The 26,059-nt window shown below is 64.1% G+C and overlaps 2 protein-coding genes across 5 annotated transcripts in view; one reads left to right on the forward strand and one right to left on the reverse strand.

Annotated features, from left to right (window-relative positions):
* The first annotated feature begins 794 nt into the window (after positions 1-794).
* On the forward strand, positions 795-14,382 carry ADCK5 (aarF domain containing kinase 5). 3 transcript variants are annotated; one of them, XR_012157052.2, is made up of 16 exons: positions 795-867; positions 4,768-4,868; positions 6,672-6,821; positions 7,023-7,098; positions 7,606-7,806; positions 8,275-8,415; positions 9,049-9,162; positions 9,475-9,606; positions 10,041-10,124; positions 10,553-10,634; positions 10,860-10,938; positions 11,136-11,227; positions 11,558-11,810; positions 11,988-12,104; positions 12,211-12,483; positions 14,364-14,382. XR_012157052.2 is itself a non-coding variant. In XM_073329885.1 (15 exons), the coding sequence occupies exons 1-15, from the start codon at positions 850-852 to the stop codon at positions 12,314-12,316; spliced, it is 1,746 nt and encodes a 581-aa protein (XP_073185986.1). In that variant the 5' UTR covers positions 795-849; the 3' UTR covers positions 12,317-12,499. The 3 variants fall into 3 exon arrangements, 1 of the variants encoding a protein (XP_073185986.1); XM_073329885.1 differs by lacking the exon at positions 14,364-14,382 and having other exon boundaries at positions 12,211-12,499; XR_013635277.1 differs by lacking the exons at positions 12,211-12,483; positions 14,364-14,382 and having other exon boundaries at positions 11,590-11,810; positions 11,988-12,075.
* Positions 12,846-26,059, reverse strand: part of CPSF1 (cleavage and polyadenylation specific factor 1) — a 33,978-nt gene continuing 20,764 nt past the window's right edge. For both annotated transcript variants that reach the window (XM_073329879.1, XM_073329878.1), the window contains 18 exons: positions 25,202-25,338; positions 24,601-24,775; positions 23,517-23,723; positions 22,639-22,728; positions 20,810-20,953; positions 20,122-20,274; positions 19,767-19,883; positions 19,268-19,358; positions 18,719-18,803; positions 18,217-18,358; positions 17,536-17,688; positions 16,751-16,927; positions 16,475-16,541; positions 16,044-16,091; positions 15,004-15,159; positions 14,081-14,210; positions 13,156-13,294; positions 12,846-13,027 (listed from right to left, as the gene is read on the reverse strand). In XM_073329879.1, coding sequence (XP_073185980.1) covers positions 12,980-13,027; positions 13,156-13,294; positions 14,081-14,210; positions 15,004-15,159; positions 16,044-16,091; positions 16,475-16,541; positions 16,751-16,927; positions 17,536-17,688; positions 18,217-18,358; positions 18,719-18,803; positions 19,268-19,358; positions 19,767-19,883; positions 20,122-20,274; positions 20,810-20,953; positions 22,639-22,728; positions 23,517-23,723; positions 24,601-24,775; positions 25,202-25,338 — 2,259 coding nt within the window. In that variant the 3' untranslated portion in view covers positions 12,846-12,979. The remainder of the gene's footprint in view (positions 13,028-13,155; positions 13,295-14,080; positions 14,211-15,003; positions 15,160-16,043; positions 16,092-16,474; positions 16,542-16,750; positions 16,928-17,535; positions 17,689-18,216; positions 18,359-18,718; positions 18,804-19,267; positions 19,359-19,766; positions 19,884-20,121; positions 20,275-20,809; positions 20,954-22,638; positions 22,729-23,516; positions 23,724-24,600; positions 24,776-25,201; positions 25,339-26,059) is intronic.

The raw sequence follows: 26,059 nt of genomic DNA on the forward strand, positions 1-26,059 counted from the left end.
GGGGGCTGGGGTAGGACACACCCTGGGGGTCTGGGACGTGTGGGGGGCTGGGGTACGATACACACCGGGGGTCTGGGACGTGTGGGGGGCCGGGTACGATACACACCAGGGGTCTGGGGCGTGTGGGGGGCCGGGGTACGATACACCCTGGGGGTCTGGGATGTGTGGGGGGCTGGGGTACGATACACACCGGGGGTCTGGGACGTGTGGGGGGCCGGGTACGATACACACCAGGGGTCTGGGGCGTGTGGGGGGTCGGGGTACGATACACCCTGGGGGACTGGGGCATGTGGGGGGCCGGGGTAGGACACACCCTGGGGGTCTGGGGCGTGTGGGGGGCCGGGGTACGATACACACCAGGGCCGGGGTACGATACACACCCGCACCCTGCAGGGCTCTGGCTGCTCTGTCCCCTCCAGACACAGCCCCACCCACCCTGAGACTCCGCTGGGCCCAGCCCCCACGAGCAGCCAGAGCCCCGACCTGCGGAACTCCCCGCCACACGGTGCGCGGACACGCCCGCCCCGCCCCCAGCGCCTCGCCCCAGCCCCGCCCCGTCCAGCTTCAGGGCGGGCCCACATGAGGGCCCCGCCCATTCTGCCCACCACTGCGACGGGGGCCTGCGGGCCAATCAGCGAGCGCAATGCGGCTTGGGGGCGGGGCCTGAGTCCGCAGGGTCCCGTCAGAGCGGGGCACGAGAGGCGCCGCGATCCGGGCGGGCCAATCGGCGCTCGCGGTGAGCGAGGGGGTGGAGCCTGGGAGCGGGCGGGCCAATCGACGCGGGGCTGAGTGAGGGGGCGGGGTCTCGGCGGCCCGTGGCGGCGGTGGCGGACGGTGACAGCGGCGGTCATGGAGCTGCGGCGGACGGTGAGGAGAACTGCGGGCCCCGCGCCTGGGCGGGGGCTGCCGGGACCGGACCCCGGGGCCTGGGTCCACCCGGCTGCGGGGCGGGGGGCGGCCGGGACTGGGGCTGGCTCCTCCTCCGCCCGCGGGCTGGTTACTGTGTTTACGGTGTCGCCCCCCCCCCGCCGTGCACTCCGCGGGCTGGCTATTGTGTGCATTACGGTACCGCCCCGGTGCTTCCCGCGGGCTGGCTATTGTGTGCATTACGGTACCGCCCCGGTGCTTCCCTCGCGCTCGTTATTGGGTTCATTACGGTACCTTCCGCCCCCCGCCCCGGTGCTTCCCGCGGGCTGGCTATTGTGTGCATTACGGTACCGCCCCGGTGCTTCCCTCGCGCTCGTTATTGGGTTCATTACGGTACCTTCCGCCCCCCGCCCCGGTGCTTCCCGCGGGCTGGCTATTGTGTGCATTACGGTACTGCCTTGGTGTTTCCCTCACGCTCGCTATTGGGTGCATTACGGTACCGTCCGTCCCCCCACGCTTCCCGAGTTAGTGGGTCCATTACTGTGTGCATTACGGTACCGCCCCCCCCCCGCCCTCCCTAGTGTTGGGTATTATGTGGATTTTACGATATTCCCCCCCACACACCTGTGGTTCCTGAGTGCTCGTTGTTATGTGCATTACGGTACCCCCCCCCCCTATGGTGCACTCACCCCCCCCCCATGGTGCACTCACCACCCCCCCCATGGTGCCAGGTGCTGCACTGGCCTGGGGCTCCCACAGTCGGAGAGCCCCAAGCTCTGTGCTGCCAGTTTCCCCTCTGCCCCAGCCTGGCCGGGCTGCACAGACGCCCTTGGGAGTCGGTCTCTGCCACGCCGGGTCCCGGCGGGCTTTGACCACGACAGGCAGCCCCTGTGGCTGGCTAGCGTGGCCGGGGCAGGGGAGGCGGATGCCTGCTCCCGGGCCTGGTCTGCCCCAGACGTCGCCCCAGCTGGGACATCGCACCGGGGACCCTTGCCAGGCAGGGCTGGTGGCTCACTCCTGGGACGAGGGAGGCCGTTTGCGCCCGGGCACCAGATCCGCCCAGTGTGCCTGGCACTGGAAAAACACCCCGAGGCCGATTAGGAAACAGCTTCCTGAAGGCGACTTGCCAAGGCCGGCTGGGGGGCTGTGCTGGGGTGGGGGTGAGGGGGAGGGGGAGGAGAGGGGGCTGCGGCTGCAGCCTTGAACCACCGCCGCCATGGGACTGGCGGGAGGCTCCTTGATCTCATGTTTCCTCCCTCCCCCAAGGACAAGTTGTTAATCCAGCCTGAGGCTGGAAATGGGGAAAAAGCCGCCAGCTCCTTGTGAGTGCCCATGCTGGGCTCCCAGACAGGGACTGGGGTGCCCCATGGTGCTGCCCGGGGCGGCCCAGCTGTGCACAGCCTGGCAGGGAGCAGTCGGGGTGGCAGATCTGCCACCTCTCCTCCCACTGGGTGGCATGAGGGAGGGTGCGAAGGCAGGAGCCAGGGCAGTGTGCCCGCAGCTCAGCCAGGCTTTGGGCAGTCAGCGCCCATGGGGTGAAGCTGGTTTTGCCTGCTGGCTGCTGGGGGCAGGGACTGCCTGGGCTGGGCACTGTGCCAGGGGACCCTACGCCAGGGATGGGCAGCCCCAGGGCCACGTCGGGTTCCCAGATCATTTTATTTGGCCCACCACAGCCCAGGGCGGAGCAGCAGTCTGGTGGTGCCAGGGCTTAAGGCCACAAAGGGGTGCTGCGGGGGGAGGCCCCCTCGGTCTGTATCGTGTGATGCTATGGTGAGAGCCAATGGCCAGAGCTGGGCCCAGCCCTGCGGGACAGGCCCCTACCTGACCCCTCCTTCCCCAGCATCACTCGCCATCCTGGGGGCATGACCTGACCCCTCCTCCCCCAGCTTCAGCCACCACCCCTCCCCCGGCTTCGCCCACCCACTCCGGGGACAGGACCCGACCCCCCCTCTCCCGGCTTTACCCACCCACCCCAGGGACAGGACCTGACCTTCCCGCTCCCGGCTTCGCCCACCCATCCACCCCAGGGGCAGGACCCGACCCCCCCCAGCCCGGCTTCACTCCCCCCCCCACCCCCGGGGGCAGGCCCAACCCCCTCCTGCTCACAGCCCCTGGCCCACCAAAAGGTGGCTCTCTACCACCTGACAGCTGCCCATCCCTGGATGCCATTGAACTGTAGAGAGAAGTAGCGGCCAGCACACCTGTGGAAGGCGCAGTGAGCACCACGTGAACGGGCGTTACACTCCCGGTATTGATCTAACCCACGTCTATGGGGAGTTGGGGTGTGACGTTCACCGACTGGAACGCGCTCTCCCAGCGTCCGGGTCACCCCAGCAGGTGTCCCCGGCACTTTGCCGGCGTTCGAGGGCAGGCAGGCTGTGAAAGCTGGGAGAGGAAGGGGGCTGTCGCCTCGCCCCCCCCCCCCCCGGGCTGGCACTCAGCATCTGCCACGGAGACAAGGTGAGGACAGAGCATTCAGGCCCGGGCGGGCACAGTCTGGTGACTGCAATCCAGCTGGGAACCCGGCTGGCTGGAATGCAGGTCCCCGAGGGGATGGGTTGCGAGATACGTCTCCTCTGGGAGCGGGTTCTCCTTTCCCGGGCTTTGCACCAGCGTTTGGCTCCGGCCGCCATTTGGTCTCTAGAACAAGTCAGCTGCTCCTCTTCGCTAACGAGTGCGGCCGGGAGCCGGCTCAGCGCCCGTGGGGCTTGTTCTGGGCTGCGCTGAGAGGGCTTCTCCGCCACGGCGGGGTGGGAAAGCTTTCTCCTAGGCCGGCTGGCCCAGACCATGGGGGAGCGGCCTGTTCCCAAACGCCCAGCCAGCTCCCAGCCTGCGCCCGCTTGCTGACTTCCCCAGTGGTTGAAGCAGTCGACTCCCGAGGCATGTGCTTGCGACATAACACCCGTTTACCCAGCGTAACGACGCAGTGCTGATCCAAACAGGTCTAGCGGGCCCCTCGCTCCCCACGCAATGCCTCCGCCTGCCCGGGGAGCAGCGAGGTCTCACTGCGTCCTCACCTCCTGCGGCCCAGCGCGGTCAGCTGGCGGGAAGTGGGCCTGCTCGGCAGGACTCCTGGGTTCTGCTGTAGGGTGACCGGCTGGCAAGTGTGAAAAATGGAGACGGGGGTGGGGGGTGATAGGCACCTGTGTCAGGCAAAGCCCCGAATATCAGGATTGCGCCTATAAGATCAGGACAGCTGGTCACCCGAGTTCCGTGCTCTGCCTCTGCCTCTGCCGCTGTGACGCATTAGGGAGGGGGGAGTGTTGACCTGGGAATGTGCCCTGGGGATGGGAGACCTGAGAGCCTGTCACCTGAGCCAGGAGGGGGACGGGGAGGTAACACCTCTGCCCAGGAATGTGAACAGAGGCTGCAGGAGGGAGCCTGCTGGGGGGGCTTAGTTTCAGTTTGGGGCTGGGTGGAGGAACACAGGGAACCCCAGGGCTGGGGTCTAAGCTCCCTGCTCCCCCAGAAGGACTTGACTGAGGGGTCCAGGGTGTACCCACAAGCTCCGTTTTGGACTGTGTTCCTGTTGTCCAATAAACCTTCTGTTTTACTGGCTGGCTGAGAGTCTCAGTGAATCCCAGGAAGAGGGGTGCAGGGCCTGGACTCCCCCACACTCCGTGCTCTGCAGTGCAGCTAGGTGATGGTTTGGGTGCGGCTGAGCGAGGTGGGACGGGCATGCTGCCAGTTCTGTGCCTCTCCGGGTTTCCCTGGGGGCAGCTGGGGATGGGAGAAGCTCTGGCTGAGGGAAACTCTGGCTGGTGTCCCACGGTTCTGCTCTGGGAATGTCCCGGGCCCTGGCAGGTCCTGGTGGCAGTGAGTTCCGCAGGCAGTGCCCAGGGTGGCCGTTCCTCGCCTGCACTCTCGGGGTCCCGCTGATCTTTGCGCCTTGCCCCCCAGGTGCAGCTCTGCCGCTTTCACTCCCTCCTGCTGCAGAGGAGGTGCCCATGGCAGCCACCCGCCCTGCACTGCAGACACAGGCCCACCCCTCCGATGCAACGGTAAGCCCGGGGAGCCAGGAGTCCCCAGGACCATCCCCTGCCACCTGGGTGTGTTGGAAACGGCCCTCCCCACGGTGCCCAGCCCCGCCCAGGGCCTGTCTGCACCTGCCTGCCGGGCAGGGTGTGAAATAACGGGGTGGGACGGACCATTGGTGCCTAGGGGGGCCCACACTGAGCTTGCTCAGTCAGGGCAAACTGCAGAGAATGGGGCAGACGATCCCCAAACTGGTGGATTATTCTAACACTTCGATTCACCCAGCCAGCAACAAAACAGCTTCTACAATACCTTGGTGGCGACCCAGGAGCCAACACACACTCCCCTAGAGCGACCCAGCCCGGGGCTCCCCGCCCCCGCAGCCCAGTCAGACGCCATGAGGATGCTTGAGAGTCTTGCTCATCGTGTATAAAGTTCTGCCAGTCCCCAGGGGTCGGCCACGTCACCCCCCAGCTCAATGGATAGTTCAGATCTTACCCAAACACACGCTTCCAGCCAGCTCGTATTAACCACGCTAAGACTGATTAAACAAGACGAGAGAGGGTGGTGGGTCAAAGCTGGTTACACATCCGGATATGAACCGAGCTCTCCCAGCAGTTTCACAGCAGACATGGTGAGCTGCTGAGTGCAAAAAGTCCATGTGTAGGTTTCAGAGGAGCAGCCGTGTTCGTCTGTATCCGCAAAAAGAACAGGAGGACTTGTGGCACCTTAGAGACTCACCCATTTATCGGAGCATGAGCTTTCGTGAGCTACAGCTGAATGCGTCCGATGCAGTGAGCCGTAGCTCACAAAAGCTTATGCTCCAGTAAATGGGTTAGTCTCTAAGGTGCCACAAGTCCTCCTGTTCTTAGTCCATGTGTAATTTGTTCTAATTCTTCCACAAGGAGGAGCAGGGACTCCAGACTGGAGCTGGAGATCTCAGTCTTGTGACTCAGGCTTCCTCTGATGAAGCTTAAGCAGATCTGAGCTACAGGATCAGGGCCCTAGAGTTCCTTTATAGATCCCCGGCAGCCTGCGACAGCCTCTGGCCAGCAGGCATTCCTCGGGTGCAGCATTGTGGCTTTGCCGTAAAACCTCCAGTTGCCTTTGTATGCGCACGTAACTCGTTGCGTTCACCAGCACAAGGTAATTCTCCACTGGGCACTTGGCAAACTTCACTGAGAACTAGAGCCAGTGACGTCATCCCACCCAGGTTCCAGCTCCACGGTAATGTCCCCGTCTGATCTCGGGAGCAATAGGCTCCAGGGCCAGCCAGGGGCCGGCTGGTTACCTGGGTACCCTCTGACAAGAGCGAGGCACACAGCCAGTTAGGATTCGCCGCTAATGCTCTCGCAATCCCGGTTTGCGTCTCCAAGCGCTGGTCTCTCTGCCGTGGCTGGAGCTGTTTGTCAGGACGGGCCCAGTGACCATTTACAGACTTTTCTAATACGTCTGTAAAGGTAGAAGTTGGGTCATTTCGCCTGCCAGTGGCATGACCCTGTCCTGTCCGGCTCCATGTCACAGGGGGTTGGGCACTGCCCCTCCGCTAGCAGGCCCCGTCGGTTCACCCTTGCTGGGCCGCCAGCCAAGGCCTGTCTGGAGGGGGTGTGGCCTGGCTCTGCTGCACGGGGGGGGGCATGGCGGGCACTGGCAGCGGGGGCCATGGAGGGTGGGGTGGGGCCGGGCAGGGCGGTCCCAGGTGCCGTGGAGGTCCCAAGAGCGTGGGGCAGTCACAGGGGGGTGTGGTGACCCCGGGGTGGGGTGGGGCAGTCACAGGAGGGGGCGGAGGTCATGGGGGGGCTCTCACCACTGTCCCCTTGTCCCTCCAGCGGGGGCCGGCGCAGGGGCCTGCTGTGGAAAGCGCTGCTGGCTGCGGGGTTGGGGCTGCCCCTGGCGGCCGGGACGCGCTACGGCCTGGCTGATGCCCAGGAGCGGAGGAAGATGCGGCTGCTGGTGGAGGGCGTCGGGCGCTTCGGCAGGTGGGTGTCGGCAGTGTCACACACCCCCCCCCCACCCCAGTACGAGGGGCTCCCTCTGCACGGGCGCCCAGGCGACTCCAGGGAAGGAGCAAGCTCCCAGGCCCCACTGCAGGGGGAATCAGGTCTCCTGGGTTCTCTGCCGGCCCCAGGCCAGTTGTCCTTCCCGTGGCCGTGCTGAGCCGTCCCGCCCTGTCGCTGCAGGTCCCTGTACCTGGGCATGCGGATCTCGTTGGATTACTGGTGGACGGCCCACGTGGTGCTGCGGGGCGTGGACGAGGTATGTTCCCTGCTGCATGGGGACCCGTGTGCCCCTTGGCTGCGACCCAGTGCCAGTCCCCTCCCGAGCCAGATGGGTCACTGCCAGGCGCCCCGATCCCACGGTGATGGGCATGGGGTCAGTGTGCAGGGGGTCACAGATGCTGTCTGGAGGGGTTTTCAGAGGGGGAGCCCCTCTCCTGCCACTGCTGCTGGCGTCCTGGGCAGGTCCCGCCTCCCTGGCCATGCAGCCCCCAGGGCGCAGCGCCCCCTGCTGGTGGGCGTGTCCCTCCATCGAAGCCCCATTACCCCTTTGCTTGGGACATGTCTTCTGCTGGCCATCCCCAGGCGCCCCCTGCTGGCCGGGTCCCTGTGCCCGTGCCCCCTGCTGGCCGCACTCTGGCACCCGTGCCCCCTGCTGGCCGTGACCGGACACCCACTGCTGGCCGCACCTGGGCGCCCGCGCCCCCTGCTGGCCGTGCCCTGCCGGTGCTAACGGCTGCTCCCTGCCCCGTCTCCCTGTCGGCAGAACAGCCCGGAGTACAAGGAGGCGACGTCAGCCTGTCATCAGCGAGCGGCCGACTGCCTGGTGCAGGGCGCCATCCGCAGCGGGGGCCTGTACATCAAGCTGGGCCAGGGCCTGTGCGCCTTCAACCACCTGCTGCCGCCCGAGTACATCAGCACCCTGCGCGTGCTGGAGGACCAGGCCCTCAAGAGGGGCTGCGGGGAGGTGAGTGCCGGCTCTGCGGGGCTCCTGGAGACGGGCATCACTTCAGCCACCACCACTGCCCCCAGGGCGAGGGGCCAGGCTGGCAGCCCTGGGGCTGGAGCCCCCTCTGCCTCTAGCTTCCCCCAGCTGCACCGGGGGAGGGGGGGGCTGGGCAGAGCTCTCCATTCTGCACAGCACTGACTGAGCACCCGCCGCCCCCCCCCTCTGGAGCATGGGCGCTGGTTGCTCCTGCAGGCTGGGTGAGGGGGACACCTGCCCGAATCCCCCCCCCCCTCAACTCATAGCACACAGAGCACAGCTGGAAACTCTGGTTTGGTCTCTGCTGCCCTGGGGCCGCTCAGAACCAGAGCTCCCGCGCATGGCATCTTCAGCGGCTGAGCCCTCCCGGCCAGCCCTGCCCGCTCTGGGCACGAGCCGGTGCCGGAGGGCAGCTCCCTGATGGCCAGCCCTCCCTGTCCCCTGCTGCAGGTGGATGAGTTGTTCCTGGAAGATTTCAAGGCCACAGCCGACACGCTCTTCCGGGAGTTCAACTACCACCCCATGGCCGCAGCCAGCCTGGCCCAGGTGCACAAGGCCCGGCTCCAGGACGGCACGCTGGTGGCTGTGAAGGTGCGTGAGCCGGAAGGGCTGGTGTGACTGACCTCCCTTGCTGGGGCTGGCTCCATACGGGGCCCTTGCCTCCCCCGCGGTCCCAGTCAGAACAGCCGGGCTGGGGTCATGGAGCCAGAGGGGCCCAGCTGCAGCCCTCTTCAGCCCCACAGTCCTGGCCCCAGCCTGGGCTGAGAGCAGCCCTGCGTTGCTGGGTGGGAGCAGGGGCAGGCAGCTCAGGCTGATGGAGGGGGCCTGCAGGGTGGAGGACAGGCTAGGACCCGAGGCAACTCCCAAGACTTGCCTCCATGGGAAATCTCCAGCAGCTGCTCCCCTAGGGCTGGGGCTGGGAGGGAGATGGGGGCTCTGCCCCAGGCAGGGGTGTGTAGTGCCCAGCATGGAGCAGCCCCGATCCCTGCTGGAAGCCTCCCGGGCACGGATACTCAGCATGAGGAGCCAGGACGCTGCCGGCTCCGTGGGGCTGCAGTCTGAGCCCTGCAGGGGGTGCTGCCAACGCGAGGCCCCCTGCTCTGCAGGCAGACAGGGCAGCATGTGGGGGGGGGGTCCGGCCCCAGGCCGGGGGTGGTGAATTGCATTCTGGGACGTGTCGTCCCTGAGGGCAGCCAGCGGCTGAGGCGGGTCTCTGCCCCCCAGGTGCAGTACATCGACCTGAGGGACAGGTTCGACGGGGACATCCGCACGCTGGAGCTGCTGCTGCGCATCATCGAGTTCATGCACCCCAGCTTCGGGTTCAGCTGGGTCCTGAAGGTACCGGCGCCGCCCGAGCCCCTTGGACTGGTGCCACATCCCGGGTGCAGGGCCGGTGCTGCCGGGTGCGGGCGCTCCAGGCTCCGTTCGCCCCGGGCCTGGGCTGTTAGCGCCCGCCCGTGGGCCCTGCCCCAGGCCAGGAGCTTCCCTCCGTGCCAGCAGGACAAGGCGCTGAGCGGAAATCAGGGCAGTTGGTGCCCCGTGCTGCGGGATATGTGCCCCCCCTTGGCATAGGAACGCTCTGGCTAGCCCAGCTGTAAGGGGCCCCTGGCCATGCCATTGCCCACCCCTGCCCTCCCTCCCCCTCCGCAGGACCTGAAGGGGACGCTGGCCCAGGAGCTGGACTTCGAGAACGAGGGCCGGAACGCGGAGCGCTGTGCCGAGGACCTGCGCCACTTCCCATACGTCGTGGTCCCCAAGGTGCACTGGGACAAGTGCAGCAAGGTGGGGACGAAGGATGGCCGTGCCCCGGCCATGGCTCCAGCTGCCCACGCTGCACCCCGGGCGCGGGGGCCCAGCCATGTCTCCAGCCGCCAGCTGGGTAGGACGCCTGGCTGCAGCCTGAGCTGCACAGGCCCCTCCTCTCCTGGGGCCGGGTGGGTTTAGCCCCCAGCCCCAGCAGGCAGCTGGGGTCACCCCCTCACCCCAGATGTGGGCTCTATGGAGACTAGCTCCTTCCCCCCCAAGGGGACACAGGAGACCCCCCTCGCCCTGGTAACTAGGCCCAACACCAGGGGAAGGACCTGCGCCCCAGCCCCTGCACCCCAGCCCCTGGGGCCGTAGGGCTTACCCTAGTTCTCTCTGGCTGCATCCTGGAGAGCAGGGCCCCAGCCCCCGCCCCCGCCCACCCCCTCCTGATCCCCATCTTCTCCCTGCAGAGAGTCCTGACAGCAGATTACTGCGAAGGCTGCAAAATCAACAATGTAGAGAGCATCAGGGCGCAGGGCCTGGGCCTGAAGGACGTGAGTGAGGCGTTGCTGTTCGGTGAAGGGGGAGCTTCCCTGGGGTGATTGGGGACCAGGAAGGAGGGCCCAACAGGCAGAGTCCCAGTGGATTCTGTGAACCTGCCCCTGGGCATAGGGCTGCCATGTTTAAGCTCCCCACCCCCCACAGCCGCTCGTAGCGTTCCTGCAGGTTGGGACTCAGCTGCCACGGTCCACCCCAGAGGCGGCTGCATTCACTGGCAGGCAAAGCACTCCCCTTCCGCACGAGCACTGCGGAACGGCTGAATGATGGCACTTGCTGAAGGCCCTTCCCTGTTCAATGGAGCCCCGGTGCTGCCCTTGGCTGCCAGGCACCAGTGTCTGCAGGCTTGGCCCATCTGCTGCCCTTGGGGTGGGTGTCTGCCTTAGGGCACTCAGCAGCTCACCCCCGTCTCGCCCTCTTGCAGACCGCAGACAAGCTGATCCAGATGTTTGCCGAGCAGATCTTCTACACGGGCTTCATCCACGCGGACCCGCACCCTGGGAACGGTACGGGGGGAGCAGGGAAAGCCCAGCACAGAGGCACTGCCCTCTCCCCTCCAGGGGCACCTTTGCCTTCGTGGCCCCCAGGCTGGGCGGGGCCAGGGGTTCTCTCCAGAGCAGGCCGGCTGCAGCCCCCTGCCCGAGCGCCAAGGGGAGGCGGCCAGTGGAGGAAGCAGGTTGGGCGCCGAGGGGAGGGCTGGGTGCTGTGCAGTGACCTGCTCTGTGTTGCAGTGCTGGTGCGGAAGGGTCCTGACGGGAAGGCCCAGCTGGTGCTGTTGGATCACGGCCTCTACGAGTTCCTCAGTGAGAGGTAGGGACCGGGCAGGGGGCCGGGGGTTCGTGGATAGGGGGCAGCGCACCAGGGCCCAATGTCTCCACCCCTGCAGGCAGCCCTGGGTGACGCGGTCCCACCCCCCCCCCGTGGGGCAGGCAGCCCTGGGTGACGCGGTCCCACCCCCCCCGTGGGGCAGGCAGCCCTGGGTGACGCGGTCCCTCTCCCTGTGGCAGTGACCGGACGGCACTGTGCAAGCTGTGGCGAGCCATCATCCTGCGGGACGACGCAGCCATGAGGGCCTGCTCCGCCGAGCTGGGCGTGAAGGGTGAGTGAGGCTTGGGGGGTCTCTGGCCTGGGCATGGGAGATGTGGTGAGAGGGGCCCCAGCCAATTCCCATGCTGGGGGCTGGTTCACTGCACTAAGCTCTGTCTCCACCTCGCTCGCCGGGGAGGGGGGGCGCAGAGGCTGGGAGGATTGAGTGGTTCAGACCCTCCGGCTCCTAGCCTGGGCCCCTGGGCTCTGCCCCCACCTCGCTCGCCGGGGAAGGGGGGCGCAGAGGCTGGGAGGATTGAGTGGTTCAGACCCTCCGGCTCCTAGCCTGGGCCCCTGGGCTCTGCCCCGGCTCCCCTGACGGCCAGGCTTGGCCTCGCCCCAGATTATTTCCTCTTCTGCGAGATCCTGATGCAGAGGCCCATCCACATGGGGCAGCTAAGGCTGGCCAACATCCTGACGCGGGAGGAGACGCTCTACATGCAGGCCATGGCCCGGCACCACTTCGACCGCATCATGCAGGTGCTCAAGGACCTGCCCCGGCCCATGCTGCTCGTCTTCCGTAACATCAACACGGTGCGCAGCATCAACATCGCCCTGGGCGCCCCCGTCGACCGCTACTTCGTCATGGCCAAGAGGTGAGCGGGGCTGCCCCCCAGCTCCCGGGTACAGGCTGCAGCAACAGAGGGGAGCCCGTGGCGCCAGCATGCAGCCCTGCCCGGCCCCCCTGCACCAGGGTGGGCTTGTGCCCAGTACAGAGGGCGATGGGCGCCAAGGGGAGCCCCGGGCCTGACCTGGCTCCTCTGTCTCTGCAGTGCTGTGAAGGGCTGGAGCAGGATCGCCGGCCACAAATCCTCAGGCATCCGCAGCAGCAGCCTCGTCTGCTGGCTCCGGGTGAAGTGGGAGAGCCTCAAGTTCGAGATTGCCCTCAGGTAAGGTGGGGTGCGGGTGCGAGCTCGGGCTCCTGCACCGGGATGTTGACTCGAAGCAGGGGTGCTGCCGGCGCACGCTTCACAGGGTCTCTTTCTTCCTCCCCAGGCTGGAGACGTTCTCCATGAGGCTGATGGCCTCCTTCATTCGCTTCCTCGCTGACGTGGGCTTCCTCTCCGAGAGTGACCAAATCTACGAGTACCTCCAGGCCTAGCTGAGCTGCCAGCGCAGACAAGGGCAGACCCAGGCCTGCTGCGGCCTCGCGGGCTGACTGGATTGGACGCCAGGGGCAGCGAGCCTTGCCAGCGGGAGCCTGGGCCTTTCCCTGTGGCTGCATCAGCTCCGGGGGCCGCACAGACCCTGGTCTTACACTAATAAAAGGTGTGTGGGCACCCCACAGCAGGTGGTCAGTGGTGCTGCAAGGGGAGCGGTGGGGGGAAAGGAGCCAGGCCCCCTCCCTCAATGGCTTTCCGTGCAAGGGAGCCTGTACGGGGGGGCGGAGACACCCACTTCTCCAGACAGGCTGCCTGTGCGGCCATGGCCCCTCCTGGCCAGTGCTGGGGCTGGAGGGCAGGGGATGAGGCACATGCCTGCCCCTTCACCCTGGGGTTGCAGCCAGGGCCATGCTCTGCCCTGGCCCCCAGCCTGCTGCAGCCTGGCGGGCCAGCATCTCTCTCTGTGCCAGCCGCCAGCAGGGCTCTGCCCTGTAAGCATCAGCCCCCAGCAAACACCACAGCCAGGAGCGCATTGTGCTTTTTCTTTACAAACCCCACCCAGTTCGTACAAAGTCGGGCCGGGCACTCCTAGCCCGGACTCCGAGGAATTTACAAGAGCTGGGGCAGGTGCTGGCCCTGCGGCCCCGTCTGCCCAGAGTCCATTAGAAATGAGCCGTGACGCGGTCAATTTCCAACAAGTCCTCCAGGATCTGCAGGGAAAGAAGCAGGCAAGTTAGGGGAGGGGTTACTGACTGGGGAGTGGGTGGCTAACCCCTCTGGGGTGGGGCTGCCACAGCCCAGGGGCCAGCCTGCAGTCAGAGCGAGGGGCCCGACTCACAATGTCTGGCGTGGTGCCGATCTTCTTGGCCAGCTCGTTGCGCTCCATGGCGCTCAGGTAGAGGTAGCGGGTCAGCAGCTCCCCGTCCAGGATGTTGCGCACGGCATTCTGCAGGGTCCGGCGGTCCACGTGCAGCATCCTGCAGGAGAGGAGCTGCAGCTACCAGCAGGGACAGCCAGCCGAGGCGGGGCAGCGGCCCAGGCTGGCGTGCCGCCCCGCTGCCCTTCCCACGGGGTCCGGGCACTTCGGATGGCCCAGGGAAAGGCACCGGGTGAAAGCCCCGTGTCCCCCTGAAGGGAGAGCTGGGGAAGCTCGCTGACCTTGGTGAGGCTGCTGGGATGGCAGGTTTGTGCTATGGCCAACAGGCCATGGGGGACCACATGGAGCCCCAGCTCCTCTCCCCAAGAGCCCTAGCACCTCCTGGGCCCTGCCCCAGCGGAAGACACCCTCCTGCATCAAAGCCTCCCACCCTGCATGGAGTCCTAGGAAGAGGCTGGCCCTGCCCCAGGAGCCCCACACACTGTTTTGAGGTCTATCCCCCCTTGCTGTAGAGCTGGGGGGCACCAGGGCTGAGTGCAGCCCCACGCAGGCACACCCAGCACCTCCCTGGAGACACTTCACCACATCTCTCCTGCTACTGGCAGGGGGCAGCTGAGCCCAGGGTCATGCCCGTAGGACACAGCCCTTCCCCCTGACCGAGGGTACAGGGTACTGGCACCCAGCAGCTGATCCCTGCCCCTCCAGGGTCAGACAGGCTAAATGCCATCCTTCCTTAAGGGTCCCCTAGAGCTCAGCCCAGATGCCTCCACCTCTGGGGTGGAGAGCAGCCACCAGGCGCACACCAGGAGGGGAGGGGGGTCTGGCCAAGGGCAGCGGGGCAAGGCAGAGGCTGGGAGCAGATGGTGTGTGGGGAGTGGGGCAGTACCTGAAGGCCCGGGGGTTGAGGCCGGCATGGTGTGGCAGCATGGTGGTGAGGGCGTTCTGCAGCATCAGCAAGCGCCGGTACGTCTTCTCCAGCATGGGCAGGAGGAGGCCGATCCCACCGTCCAGCGTGGCTGGGGGGAGGAGAACAGCCCAGTCAGGGAAACCCGGAACGCCCCGCCGCGAAGGGAGGCTCCCTGGGCTGGGCCAGCAGCAAGCCCTGGGAGCTCAGGGTAACAGGGAATGGGCCTCAGGTGCCCCCTGCAAGATAACCCCTTCCATTGCAGAACCCGGAGCGAGGCCGGCAGCTCCAACGCCTTCCCCGCCCGCTAGCCCCACCCTGTCCTACTCCGGACACCAGTGCTGGGACGCACTTCCCACAGCCCCAGGCAAGCCCCTGCTCCCATTGCAGGCTGTGCACATCCCCTGTGGTCCTGACCTGGCCTGCGCCTGGCCCCACAGATGCACCTGATGCCCACTCCGACCCCATCTCCCCCCACAAGCCACCGCGTGGCTCCTCCGCTTCCCGGCACCGAACACGAGCTCCTCCACGACCACGTCCCCCGGCAGACCTGAGCCCCGCACTGGTCCGCCCACGTCTCTTTCTGCTTTGCCTGCCTCCCTGGCCCATGTCAGCCCCTCTACATGCCTACCCCAACCCGGCTGGAAGCCTCTGGGGCAAAGCCTCCAGAGCACAGCCCCGCGTGGAGGACACAGATGTAGGGCCGGGGTGGAGACACACTCGACCTTCACTCCCCCCACCCACATGGCAGCTGCCTCCGGAGACGGCCACCTGCTCGGCCCAGGCACCATCTCAGTTTGTACAGCCCCCGGCACAACAGGGGTCCAGCCTGGCTGCTCCCCCAGCATGTGGATGGGTCAGAACTGGGCACAGCGCTGCCCTCTGCAGGCCGGAGCCCAACCTACCGAACCAGGTGATGTGCTTGCTCTCCCAGGCACTGGACTTCTTGGTGACGCCGTCGGTGGCCCAGCGGCACGGCGTCCTCCAGAAGGTGTTGACGTGGGCGCCCACGTGGAAGTCGGCCCTGCGCAGCAGCCGCATCCCACCGAAGCTCTCCTTGGCTAAGAGAAGGAGCAGGAGCAATTCCATCAGGGCGAGGTGTGGCCCATGGAGACTACAGTTCCCAGCATGCTCCGCTCCACAGGTGATGGAGCATGGCACGCTGAGCGCTGGAGTCTCCATGGGCCGCACTCCCGAAGGGGCTGGACTAGCTGGAGTCCTCAGGCTCCCACCCAGCTACCGATGCGGCTCTGGCTGCGCCGGCAGGAAGGACTTTCCAGTCCCATGTTCAGGGGGCCACAGGTTGTTAGATGTTCCTGTGGGTTCCATGCTGCTCTGTTTACGTGCAGCCCTACAGTATTATTATCCGGCACTGCAACAGGCCAGAAACAGAGCCAGATGGGGAACGACCACAGTGGGGCAGACCAATGGTCCATCTGGCCTAGTATCCTGTCTTCCAGCAGTGGCCGGTGCCAGGTGCTTGAGAGAGAACAAACAACGGGGCGATTTCAGTGACCCGTCCTATGAGCCAGTCCCTGGTTCTGGCAGTTGGAGGCTCGTGGTGGGTGTCCCTAGCTAATTAGACCCTGGGCTAATCAGAGGCAAGGTGGGTGAACCACAGTGGTCGGTGTAGCTGGAACGCCTGGCTCTCACCCAGAGAAGCTGGCCCAATAAAAGCTGTTCCCTCCCCCCTGGTGTTTCTGACACAGCTCAGCCAGCAGCCACCAACGGACTGGGCTCTTCTCCAGCCTATTTGGCTGGGCTCCCAAAGCACCAGACAAATACGAGTGTCATTGTGTCTGTGCTAGAGGGGAAGGGACTGGCCCCCTCACAGCCCCAGAGCGAGTCATTGGGAGAGCAGGGGCTATCCCTGGTCCTGTGTGCTAGCCATGGCCCTCTGCAGGGAGGGGCATGGCTTAGAAGCGGAGGGTGCAGAAGGCCTTACCTTCAGGCAGGTACATATAGACCATGAGGTTGCGATCGCGATCTGACACTGCGGGGAGAGAACAGATCAACAACGTTGCTCTGGGCAGCATTTCAGCCCCACCAGAAACACAGAGCTACCCAAGAGCCCCCACCCTGGTGGGCACGCTCCAGCTCCCCCGCCCTGGGCCCAAACCTGGATCCAGCCCCCATCCTGATCTGCCCACAGCTGCTGGCTCTGCCCTCAACACCCCCCACCCGCAGCAGCTCTCAGTTCTCAGCATGGTCACCGCACTGAGAAGAGAGGGCCCAGGCAGTTCCAGCCCCACCAGCTTGTCCAGCCGGGACTGGGGTTGCCCATGGGGGTCTCCCTCCCTTGCTGGCCTCCCTGGCTCTGGGCAGGACGCCCAGCCAAGCCCTATGTGCGGGGGATGGAGAAGGAGCAGCACATACCCAGGAAGCCCAGCTGGTCGGTGTCCACCATGAAGTCCACACTGTACACCTCCAAGGGCTTGGCATCCTGCAGCAGGAGAAACGGGTCAGGGGGAGTGCACACAGCCACGGGCGGGGACCCAGCACCCCCCAGCACCACGTCAGGGAGTGACTAAGGTACCATGCTGAGCCCTGCTCTTGGCTCCGGGCAGACCCCTCCTTCCCGCAGAGCCTCTCCACCCTCCCAGCTCCCCCGTGGGCCAGGTCCTGCAGACACCCCCCGGGCCCAGCCCACACCCGGCTGACGAGCGACAGCGTCTTGCTCTCCTCCTGGTAGCGCAGCAGCGAGATGCTCTTCATGACGTCAGCCGCCAGGATGAAGTTCTTGACGCTGATCATCTGGTGGATGTAGAGCTGCGTGTCGATGAAGGCCATGCCCGTCAGGTCGTTGTCCTTCAGGCTCCACAGGAAAATCTGCAGGGGGCAAGGGCGCCAGGCTCACGGCCATGGACAGGCAATGCAGCAGGGGGCAGACTGCCTGAGATGGGGCCTGACTGGAACCAGTAACCTGGAATATCCCCCGCCCCACTCCTATCCCAGGGCTGGGTGAGAGCCAGCGCTCCCAGAGGGAACAGGCCCCATATTCCATAACCACACCCCCTGAGCCAGCCATTCACCACCCCCCACACACCCTCTGGGGCTGGATCAGAACCAGCGCTCCCCAGAGGGAACAGGCCTCATACCCCGCTCCCTGCCAGCCCACCCTAAAGGCAGCGGCTGCCCTGTGGTGTCTCAGGCTGGCACTGGTTCATGCTCAGACTCCACCGCCCAGGGCACTTGGTCCCCAAGACCAGCTGGAGGAGACGGGACTCTGTTCCCCAGGTGGTGCCCTCCCTGAATCGGGACGGTTAGCCGCCGGGCAGCTGCTGGAATGGGGTGGCACCAAGGGCCCGTTTCTTGCCCACAGCCCCCTCTGGGCCAAGCTTCTCGGCAGAGTTTTGTGCAGTTTCTCTGTGGTGGGGGAGGACAATGAGAGGCTCCTGGCGGCCCCTGCTGGTCCAGCTGGGGAACAGGCCCCTCACCTTCTGGCCAATGGCCGACACCAGGTAGCCGTGGCAGTGACAGAGTGCCGTCACCGGGCCCTTCTGCTCCTTCTCATACAGCACCTTGAACTTGTTCTTGGTAAGCGGCTGCCCCGGCTCCGGCACCACCTCGATGATGTCCATGATGAGGATCTGCAGAGACGGGTGGGACAGGGGGCTGTGAGCGAGGGGCCGCTCCCTCCCAGCTGCCCTGAGAGCCCGGCCGCAGGGCTGCCCGCACCAGGCTCCACACACCAGCCTGGGCTGAGGGAGGGAGGCGACCCCCACCCCCAGGGCCCATCAGAGCCGCGGAGAAAGCATGCCCCACAAGGAGCCCGGCTTCATGGAGAGAGTCGGGGAAGTGACACCTGCCCTCCTGCCCCCCATGACAGGTATCTCTTGGGCACAGTCCAGCAGCTCCCACGCGGCGACCTGGCCAAGTGCTGGGTGCAGATGATGGCTCCGCCAAGGGAAGGTGGGGTCAGCACAGTCCAGCCTCCATCAAGGTGCAAGGTGGAGGGGGCAGCCAGGAGGGCAGAGGGATGGGCTTAGTAGGGGGCGCTGTGATGCAGGGAGCGGGGCCGGGGCTTGGTGGGAGGACGTGCAGGGAAAGGATGGGGGAGGCAAGCCCCAGGCCCCCCAGGGTGCTGCTGGGGCAAAGCGAGGCCAGCCCGCACTCACCCGGCCGCGGCAGGTCACCTCCTCGCCCTGCATGAGACACGTGCCGGCGGCAATGTAACCCTTCAGCCCCGACACCGTCTCCTCGCTCTTCAGCGACACCGTCTTCATGCAGGTCACGTGCTCCCATTCCTCCAGCTCGATCCTGGGCAAGCGGGAGAGGCAGGCACAGGTCAGGGGAGCAGGGAGCCCCACACCAGAGCAGCCAGGGCCAGGATGGGAACTGGCCCTTTTGGCCCAGGGCACCAGGCTCCTCCTCCCAGACACAACCACTCATGGGCCAGCATCCTGCCCCATCTCCCTCTGCTGTGGGGGGCAGGGGGAGGCCAGCGCCTGCTTCCCACCCTCTGCCCTCCCGGTGCAGGGCTGGGCCCTTGCCCATGCAGCACTCCCAGGGCCAGCCTCCTCGTCCCCCTGCCTGGCAGAGCCCCGGAAGCCCGTCTCCAGGAGAGGAGTGCCAGGGCGCAGCCAAGCCCAGCCGCCTGCCCCACTCACGGGCCCTTACCGGGTGTTGGGGATGGTCTCCCAGCTCACCGGTGAGATCAGCTGGATGGAGAAGGCCTCCTGCTGAGGGTGGATGTAGCGCTCGTCTGGGGGAGAGACCAACACAGCTCCAGTCCCCAGCTGGCCCCCAGGAGAGAGTATGGGGCTGGTGCAGGCACAGCAGGCCTCCTGCCGATGTCACGCACCGACCCAGCCCAGGAAGGTTTGATGGCACCCCCCATCCCACAGCTCTGCCCCATGGGAGGACACAGCTCTACCCCAGGGACCCCACCCCAGGACTCTGTGTGCTGGGGGGACCTTCACAGCCATGGGCACAACGGTGAGACCCCCGCGGAGCCCACTGGGACCTGTGCCAAAGGGGGCCAGGAGCCGGGCCATTGGGCCCACGCAGGACAGGGAGTGCCGGCCTGAACCTGGCCCGTAACTGCCCTGCAGGAACCTCTGCCAGCGCTGCACACCCAGTGCCAATGTGCTCCCCACACATCCCTCCCGCTCAGTGGGGCCTGGGGGGGACCCGGGAGGGGCCCCTGCAGGGCAGGTCTCTACTCACCCCGCTCAATGCTCTCAAACTCCTTCTCCTCTCCCGTCATGCGGGGGATGCGGGTGCAGGGGTTGACAACACTGGTGGCCACGGCATAGACCTGCCAGAGACATGCAGCCGTTAACAGGCCACCGGGGCGCAGCACCAAGAATGGGGGCCCCCTCTCTGACCCCCCTGACTGCTGCAATCCTCCAACCACGCAGTGTGGACACAGGAGACACCAGCTGCTCCCTGGGGGCTCCCCTCCCCCTCGGCTGGCGTTGTGCAGGCTGCCAGTATGGGGCATGCAGCAGAGCCAGGCAGGACAGGTCTGAAGCACCCGCCTTGGGGGCTGTGCTCTGCAAGGCCAGATGCCCCTTGACCAGGATGGGGGATAGGCAGCATCTGCAGAGTGGCGGGTCCTGGGCCGGCAGAGCTGAGCTCTCGGGGGACGCTGTGCCCCAGAAGGGGATCCCCAAAGCAAAGCCCGTTCCCACACGGCAGAGCTGCCCCAGCAGCACCCCAGTACCTTGGACTCCACGTGATAAGCCACGTAGTGTGTGGTGCAGCGCAGCGGGATCTTCCTCACAGGCCACGGAGCGTCGTAGGAGAGGTACGCGGGCAGGACGCTGATCCGCAGCTCCCCCTGCGAGCAGAGCCCACCGTCAGCCCCTCCCCTCAGTTCAGCCCCCCCAAACAGCCCCCGCCTTTCCCCACGCCCTCGAGAGAAGAGCTGCTGGCCAGACAGCCGTGCCCAGATGGAGCAGCGAGTGCTGGGACCTGTAGGCCTTCCGCACCCCACCTCCACAAAGAGCCCAGGCAGTGTCTGTCTGCCCCTTGTGGGGCCCTGGGCTCTGCCCCCAAGCCAGCCGTGCCCCACATACCTGCCGGTTGAAATAGAGAAAGCCCTTGGGGCAGTTGACATTGTGGAAGGGAGCGAAGGACTCGATTAAGCCGTCGATCGTCATGGGGTGCAGGCGCAGGGCCCCCCGGGCCGTCACCAGCAGCCAGTGCGGGGAGGGCCCACAGATGAACACCTGGGAGCAGAGCCAGCACCGGGGTCAGCGTGGGGAGCCCAGGGTCCGCTGCCAGGCTGCTTCGGACCAGGGGCTCCCGCTCGGACTCTCCACGGGCTCTTTCCTGGCCAGCACGCCAGCTGCAACACAGGGCTGACTCACCAACCCACAGCCCCGGCCCTGCCCAGGTCTCCCCTCCAAGTGCCGGCCGAGCCAGTCCTGCTTAGCTTCTGGGCTCTCACAGGATGGCAGCCCGCAGCAGGAGGTCGGGAAATCCTGCGGCGTCACTTCCCCAGTGCAGCAGCCAAAGCCGGCTGCAGACAGCGCAGAGCCCAACCTCCTACCAGCACCCTGCAGGGTCTAACTGCCCCAGGGACATGCCCGAATGGGGCTGCCCCACCGGCTCTCTCCTGCTGGCAGCCCCCGATACCAGCAGCTGAGCCTGGGGTCAATCTGAACAGTGAGGGACTGACCCAGAGGCAGCCCCTGCTGCCCTGCCAGCCCCCAGGACAAGCCCTGGCAGTGGTTCTGAGGCAGGCCTGCCCCTGTGGCTCACCCCCGAGTAGCCGTAGATGTCCTCAAAGAAGCGGAAGCGTGCGACCCGGCCCCGCGCTCCCCCCGACTCCTCACCCCCTGCACTCTCTGATTTCTTTTTGGACAGCTTCAGCTTCTTCTCCCGGAAGTTGATGTTGTGGGGGACCTGACAGGGAGGAGAGATGGTCACAGACAAGCCAGGGCCCCCAGGCACCAATGGGACTGGAACCCTGCAGTTGAGGCTGGGAGGGGCAAGCACCAAGTGGGGAACCCACACAACAGGTGGGGGGGTCCCCACCTTTCCATGCCCACAGCCACGTCACCTGCGGAGGGCACTGCAGACCGCACCCCAATACTCCCTGGCCCTGCCCAGCGCTGGCCCCCAGGGAAGTGGCTGAGGACAGTCTGAGCTGCAGCCATTCAGCTGCTTTGCACCTGGGACACACACTTTAAACCAGGGCACTCGCCCCAGACCAGCCCCCCAGAAAGGAACAAGCTGCTTGGGAGTTTTACCTGCCACTGGGTCAAGATGGTGCATTGTGTGCTGGGAGCTGAAGTCATATGGATGGGACCTCGAGAGGTCGTCTAGTCCAGTCCCCTGCACATGTGACAGGTGTTTGTCTAACCTGCTCTTAAACTTCTCCAACGACAGATTCCACAACCTCCCTGGGCAATTTATTCCAGTGCTTAACCACCAGGACAGTTAGGAAGTTTTTCCTAATGTCCAACCTAAACCTCCCTCGCTGCAATTTAAGCCCATTGCTTCTGACCCTGTCCTCAGCGGTCAAGGAGAACAATTTTTCTCTCTCCTCCTGTAACAACCTTTTATGTGCTTGAAAATTGTTATCATGTTCCCTCTTAGTCTTCCCTTCTCCAGACTAAACAAACCCAATGTTTTCAATCGTCCCTCAGAGGTCATGTTTTCTAGACCTTTACTCATTTTTGTTTCTCCTCTCTTGATTTTCTCCAATTTGTCCACATCTTTTCTGAAATGTGGCGCCCAGAACTGGACACAATCCTCCAGTTGAGACCTAATCAGCACAGAGTAGAGCAAAAGAATTACTTCTCGTGTCTTGCTTACAATACTCCTGCTAATATAGCCCCGAATGATGTTTGCTTTTTTCTTGCAACAGTGTTACACTGTTGACTCATATTTAGCTTGTGATCCACTATGACCCCAGATCCCTTTCCGCAGTACTCCTTTGTAAGCAGTCGTTTTCCATTTTGTATGTGTGCAACTGATTGTTCCTTCCTAAGTGGAGCACTTTGCATTTGTCCTTATTGAATTTCATTCTATTTACTTCAGACCATTTCTCCAGATCATTTTGAATTTTAATTCTATTCTCCAAAGCACTTGCAACCCCTCCCAGCTTGGTATCGTCCACAAACTTCATCAGTGTATTCTCTGTGCCATTATCTAAATCACTGATGAAGATATTGAACAGAACCGAACCCAAAACTGATCCCTGCAGGACCCCACTCATTATGCCCTTCCAGCATGAGTGTGAACCACTGATAACTCCTCTCTGGGCACGGTTTTCCAACCAGTTTTGCACCCACCTTGTCGTAGCTCCATCTAGGTTGCATTTCCCTAGTTTGTTTATGAGAAAGTCATGCAAGACAGTATCAAAAGCCTTACTAAAGTCAAGATTACCACGTCTACCACTCCCTCACTATCCACAAGGCTAAACGCTGTCACAGAAAGCTATCAGTTGGTTTGACACATTCCCACTGGCGTGGAGGGTGACTATGAAGCAGAACTTTGTGGGTTGCTTTGGGCCCCCCTGCTCCATATCGGCTGGGTGTGATGGCAGGAGGACACATGGTTGGCCTCAAACACTCCCCTGTTACCTTCTTAAACCGGACTTTCAGGTTACTCTGGCCCAGCTGGGAGTCGTGGCTGAAAGCCTCATAAATCAGCAGCTCCTGGTCCACGTGAACCTGCCAAAAGGACGAGAAGAGCTGAGACTCCTGCCCCTCCCGTGCTCACCCAGAGACCACCCCACCTCACCCCCGTACCCACAGGTCACACTTGGTCCCTGCTCCAGGCAGCGGAGCTGGGGCAGTGGCAGGAGGCGTGTGAAGCTGTGCTGTGAAAGGAAGCCTACCCAGCGATCGCAGGGTTGGAGTAACCCCAGCGGGTCCAACCCTCAAGACAGGGCAGGATGGTACCCCTCAGACAGACACCCCAGGGCATGGCAGGCGGCTACCCTTCACACAGACATCCCAGGGATGGGCTCCCACACTGCGCTGGGGAGTCAATTCCCAACCAGCGCTTCTTTGTGCGGTGAACGTTACCTTAATATTCAGCCTACGTTTCCCTTTGCTTCATCCCCCACTCACCCCCCAACCTCACACTGGTGGGCCAGAGCGCTATAGCCCCCATCCCCTGCCGTGCCCCCTGCAGCACACTCAGACTGCCCAGCTGGCCCCTCCCAGCTTGGTATCGCCCACACACTTTATCAGTGTACTCTCTATGCCATTCTCTAAATCACTGATGAAGATATTGAACAGACCCGGACCCAGAACCAATCCCTGCGGGACCCCACTCGTTATGCCTTTCCAGCATGACTGTGAACCACTGATAACTCCTCTCTGGGAAGGGTTTTCTGCACCCCCCCGCTGCAGTAAGCGGCCATCTGCACCCCGCCCTGCAGCCCCCTCGCTGCTCCCCTGCCTGGTACGTGCACACACCAAGTGCAGCAGTGAGCGCCCACGACCCAGCTCACCAGCAGGTACGGCCGGCTCTGGCGATTGCCCAGTGCCACCAGCAGGACCTCCTTCACCAGGGGCATCTCCCCCTGTCGCGTCACCTCCTCCTTCTTGGTGTCCCCCTGGGCCGCAGGCTGCCCGAACGAGCTGTCCACCAGCACCCGCTGGCCCATGGGGAAGTTCTTCACCAGGAAGACCAGACGCCAGTCGGGCAGCTGATAGATCTGCAGGGAGAGAGACAGCAACTGAGCTAGGCAGGGGCCCAGGGAGGCTCCTCGTAGGAATCCGCACACGAGGTCAGAGCAGGGTCTGCCTCGCCCACTCCCAGCTGTCCCAAGGAAGCTGCAGGGAACCCTGCAAGGGCCATCCCCAGATAACAGCCCATGGAGAAATGTCTCCCAAGCCCCCTCCCTCGGCCTGGCACTGACCCGGGAGTAGGATGGCTGTTGTTGTTACTCTCATTAGCCACGTGAATGTTATGGCCTTTCTATGCTTCTAGATTCAGTCTTGTGGCCAGGAGTTCCACAGGTTAATCACACGTGGGGGTCAACATTATTTCCTTGTCTCAGTTTAACTGCTCCCCTTTAGGGCCCCTGCACACTGAACCAAGAGTGATTTCATGCAAGGGGGAACCCTAGAAATACCCCAGAACAGGCCCAGCAGCAGCATGGGGTCACAGCTCAGTGGGAATCCTGTACCCAGCCGACTCGCCGGGGGATTCAGAGCAGAGCTGGGATCTGGCTGGGACTGACCGCCCAACTCTGGGGGTAAACACGAACTAGGCCTTGGTTTCACACCTCACCCACCAGCAGCACAGCACCTCCTGGGGGTCCCCTGGGGTCAGCGCCCCCACAGGCTCACTAATGCCACAGCGTCCCCTAGTACCGCACTGGGGCATTAGTCAGCACTGATTCCAGGGGGAGGACACCTCGTACTAAGCCCCCCACCCCACTCCCTGCAGGCTGTTTTGAACCCGGAGGTCTCCCATCCAAGCCTTGACAAGACTGAACCTTGCTTAGCCTACAAGATCCAAGGGGCTCAGCACTAGGTGGGCAGGGGCTGCCCTCCGGGCAGTGCCAGATCAGGGTCCTCAGGCCTTACCTCCATGGCTCCATTCTCCCGCACCAGCACACACCAGTGTGTGGGCTCCACTTTGTACTGATGGGGGTCCCTGTCAGACAGTGGGAGGCTGCTGCGGCGCGGCTCCTCCTTGGTGGGGCTGAAGAGGGAACTGGAATCCCCGTAGAGCATCTCCTCCTCGTCGTCCACCGTGTTACTGTGCCGGGCGGCCGGGGCGGGGGAAGCAGGGAGAGGCTGTTACGGGGGGTCCTGAGCTCCTTCCCACCCTGTGCACACAGGGACACGCCCATGCTTGGGGGGAGACTCATGCACCCTCTCTTGGCCGGGAGCGGCAGGCGCAGGACGTAGGGATCACTGCCAATGACTCACATGGCACAGAAGCAGCAGCCTGGAGGGGTGGGGGGGCTGCCCCCAGCTGTGCCCTGTCACACAGATCACCCACCCTCATTCCCTATGCCATTCATGCAGACACGGCTCCTCTCCCCTGCCACGTGCTGCTGGGCACGGCTCGACTGCCGCTCGGCCAGGACAAGGGGCGCTAAAGCCCCCCTGCCATGTGCGTCTCTCCCCGCCCACCTGCCCATCCCCGATGGCCAGGGAAAGGCCCCAGCCTCTTTCGCACCTGATGTCCTGGATGACGGTCTCCACCTCTGAGTGGCTCCTGAGGGAGAGCTCGTCCCTGGAGCTGGTCGTCCTGCTCTCCGTGGTGAACATGCCTCTGACGTCGCGGTACACACACAGTGCGATCACCTTGGATTGCTGCAAGGGAGAGGCGCTGCAGGTCCCACCCCGCACAGCAAGGAGACGCCCAGGCTGTCCCCAGCCCCTGAGCCCTATGTGCACGTGACAGCACACGCCCCTGCATTCACACCCTGCTCGCTACTGTGACCATCTCAGTACAAGGTACGCCTGGTGAGGGACCACTGAAAACTCATCACGGGCTGGTCAGTATCAGCCTGGTAACGTGCGTGTGGCAACATTGTGTGATACGACTCCCCTACCTGGTGCGATTTACACACGTGCCAAACCCCACTCCCCTCCCCAGGCAGACGTTGGCAAACAGGCCTGTCCTACAGCAAGGAATGGGTGCTCCGCTTAATTTGCATTTAAGAGTAAACAGAGTCATCGAACAGGGAGGGAAGACAAAGTAAGTTCAAACAGGTGAGGAAAAGCAGCAGGGAACATCCTTCCACACAGACTCTGTGTCTCCTGGTGCCCAGCTGGAATCGTTTTTCAAGAGGGGGCCTGAAACTATAGAACTGAGGGACAAACACCCCCAGCCTCCCTCTCCTTCCCCATTGCATTCACTGCTCCCAAAGAGACAAGGGAAGCAGGCCTTGGACTCTGGGGGAAGGGGTTGGTCAGTAACCTGCTGGAGCATGTGGTGAGAAACTTTGCTTGAATCCAATATAGTTTGTTAAGTTAGTTATTAGTAAATGTCTGGTTTTTATTTTCTTGTGACCATTTCTGACTTTTAGGC

The sequence above is a fragment of the Lepidochelys kempii genome, chromosome 2 (genome assembly GCF_965140285.1).
Source record: "Lepidochelys kempii isolate rLepKem1 chromosome 2, rLepKem1.hap1, whole genome shotgun sequence".
NCBI lineage: Eukaryota > Metazoa > Chordata > Testudines > Cheloniidae > Lepidochelys > Lepidochelys kempii.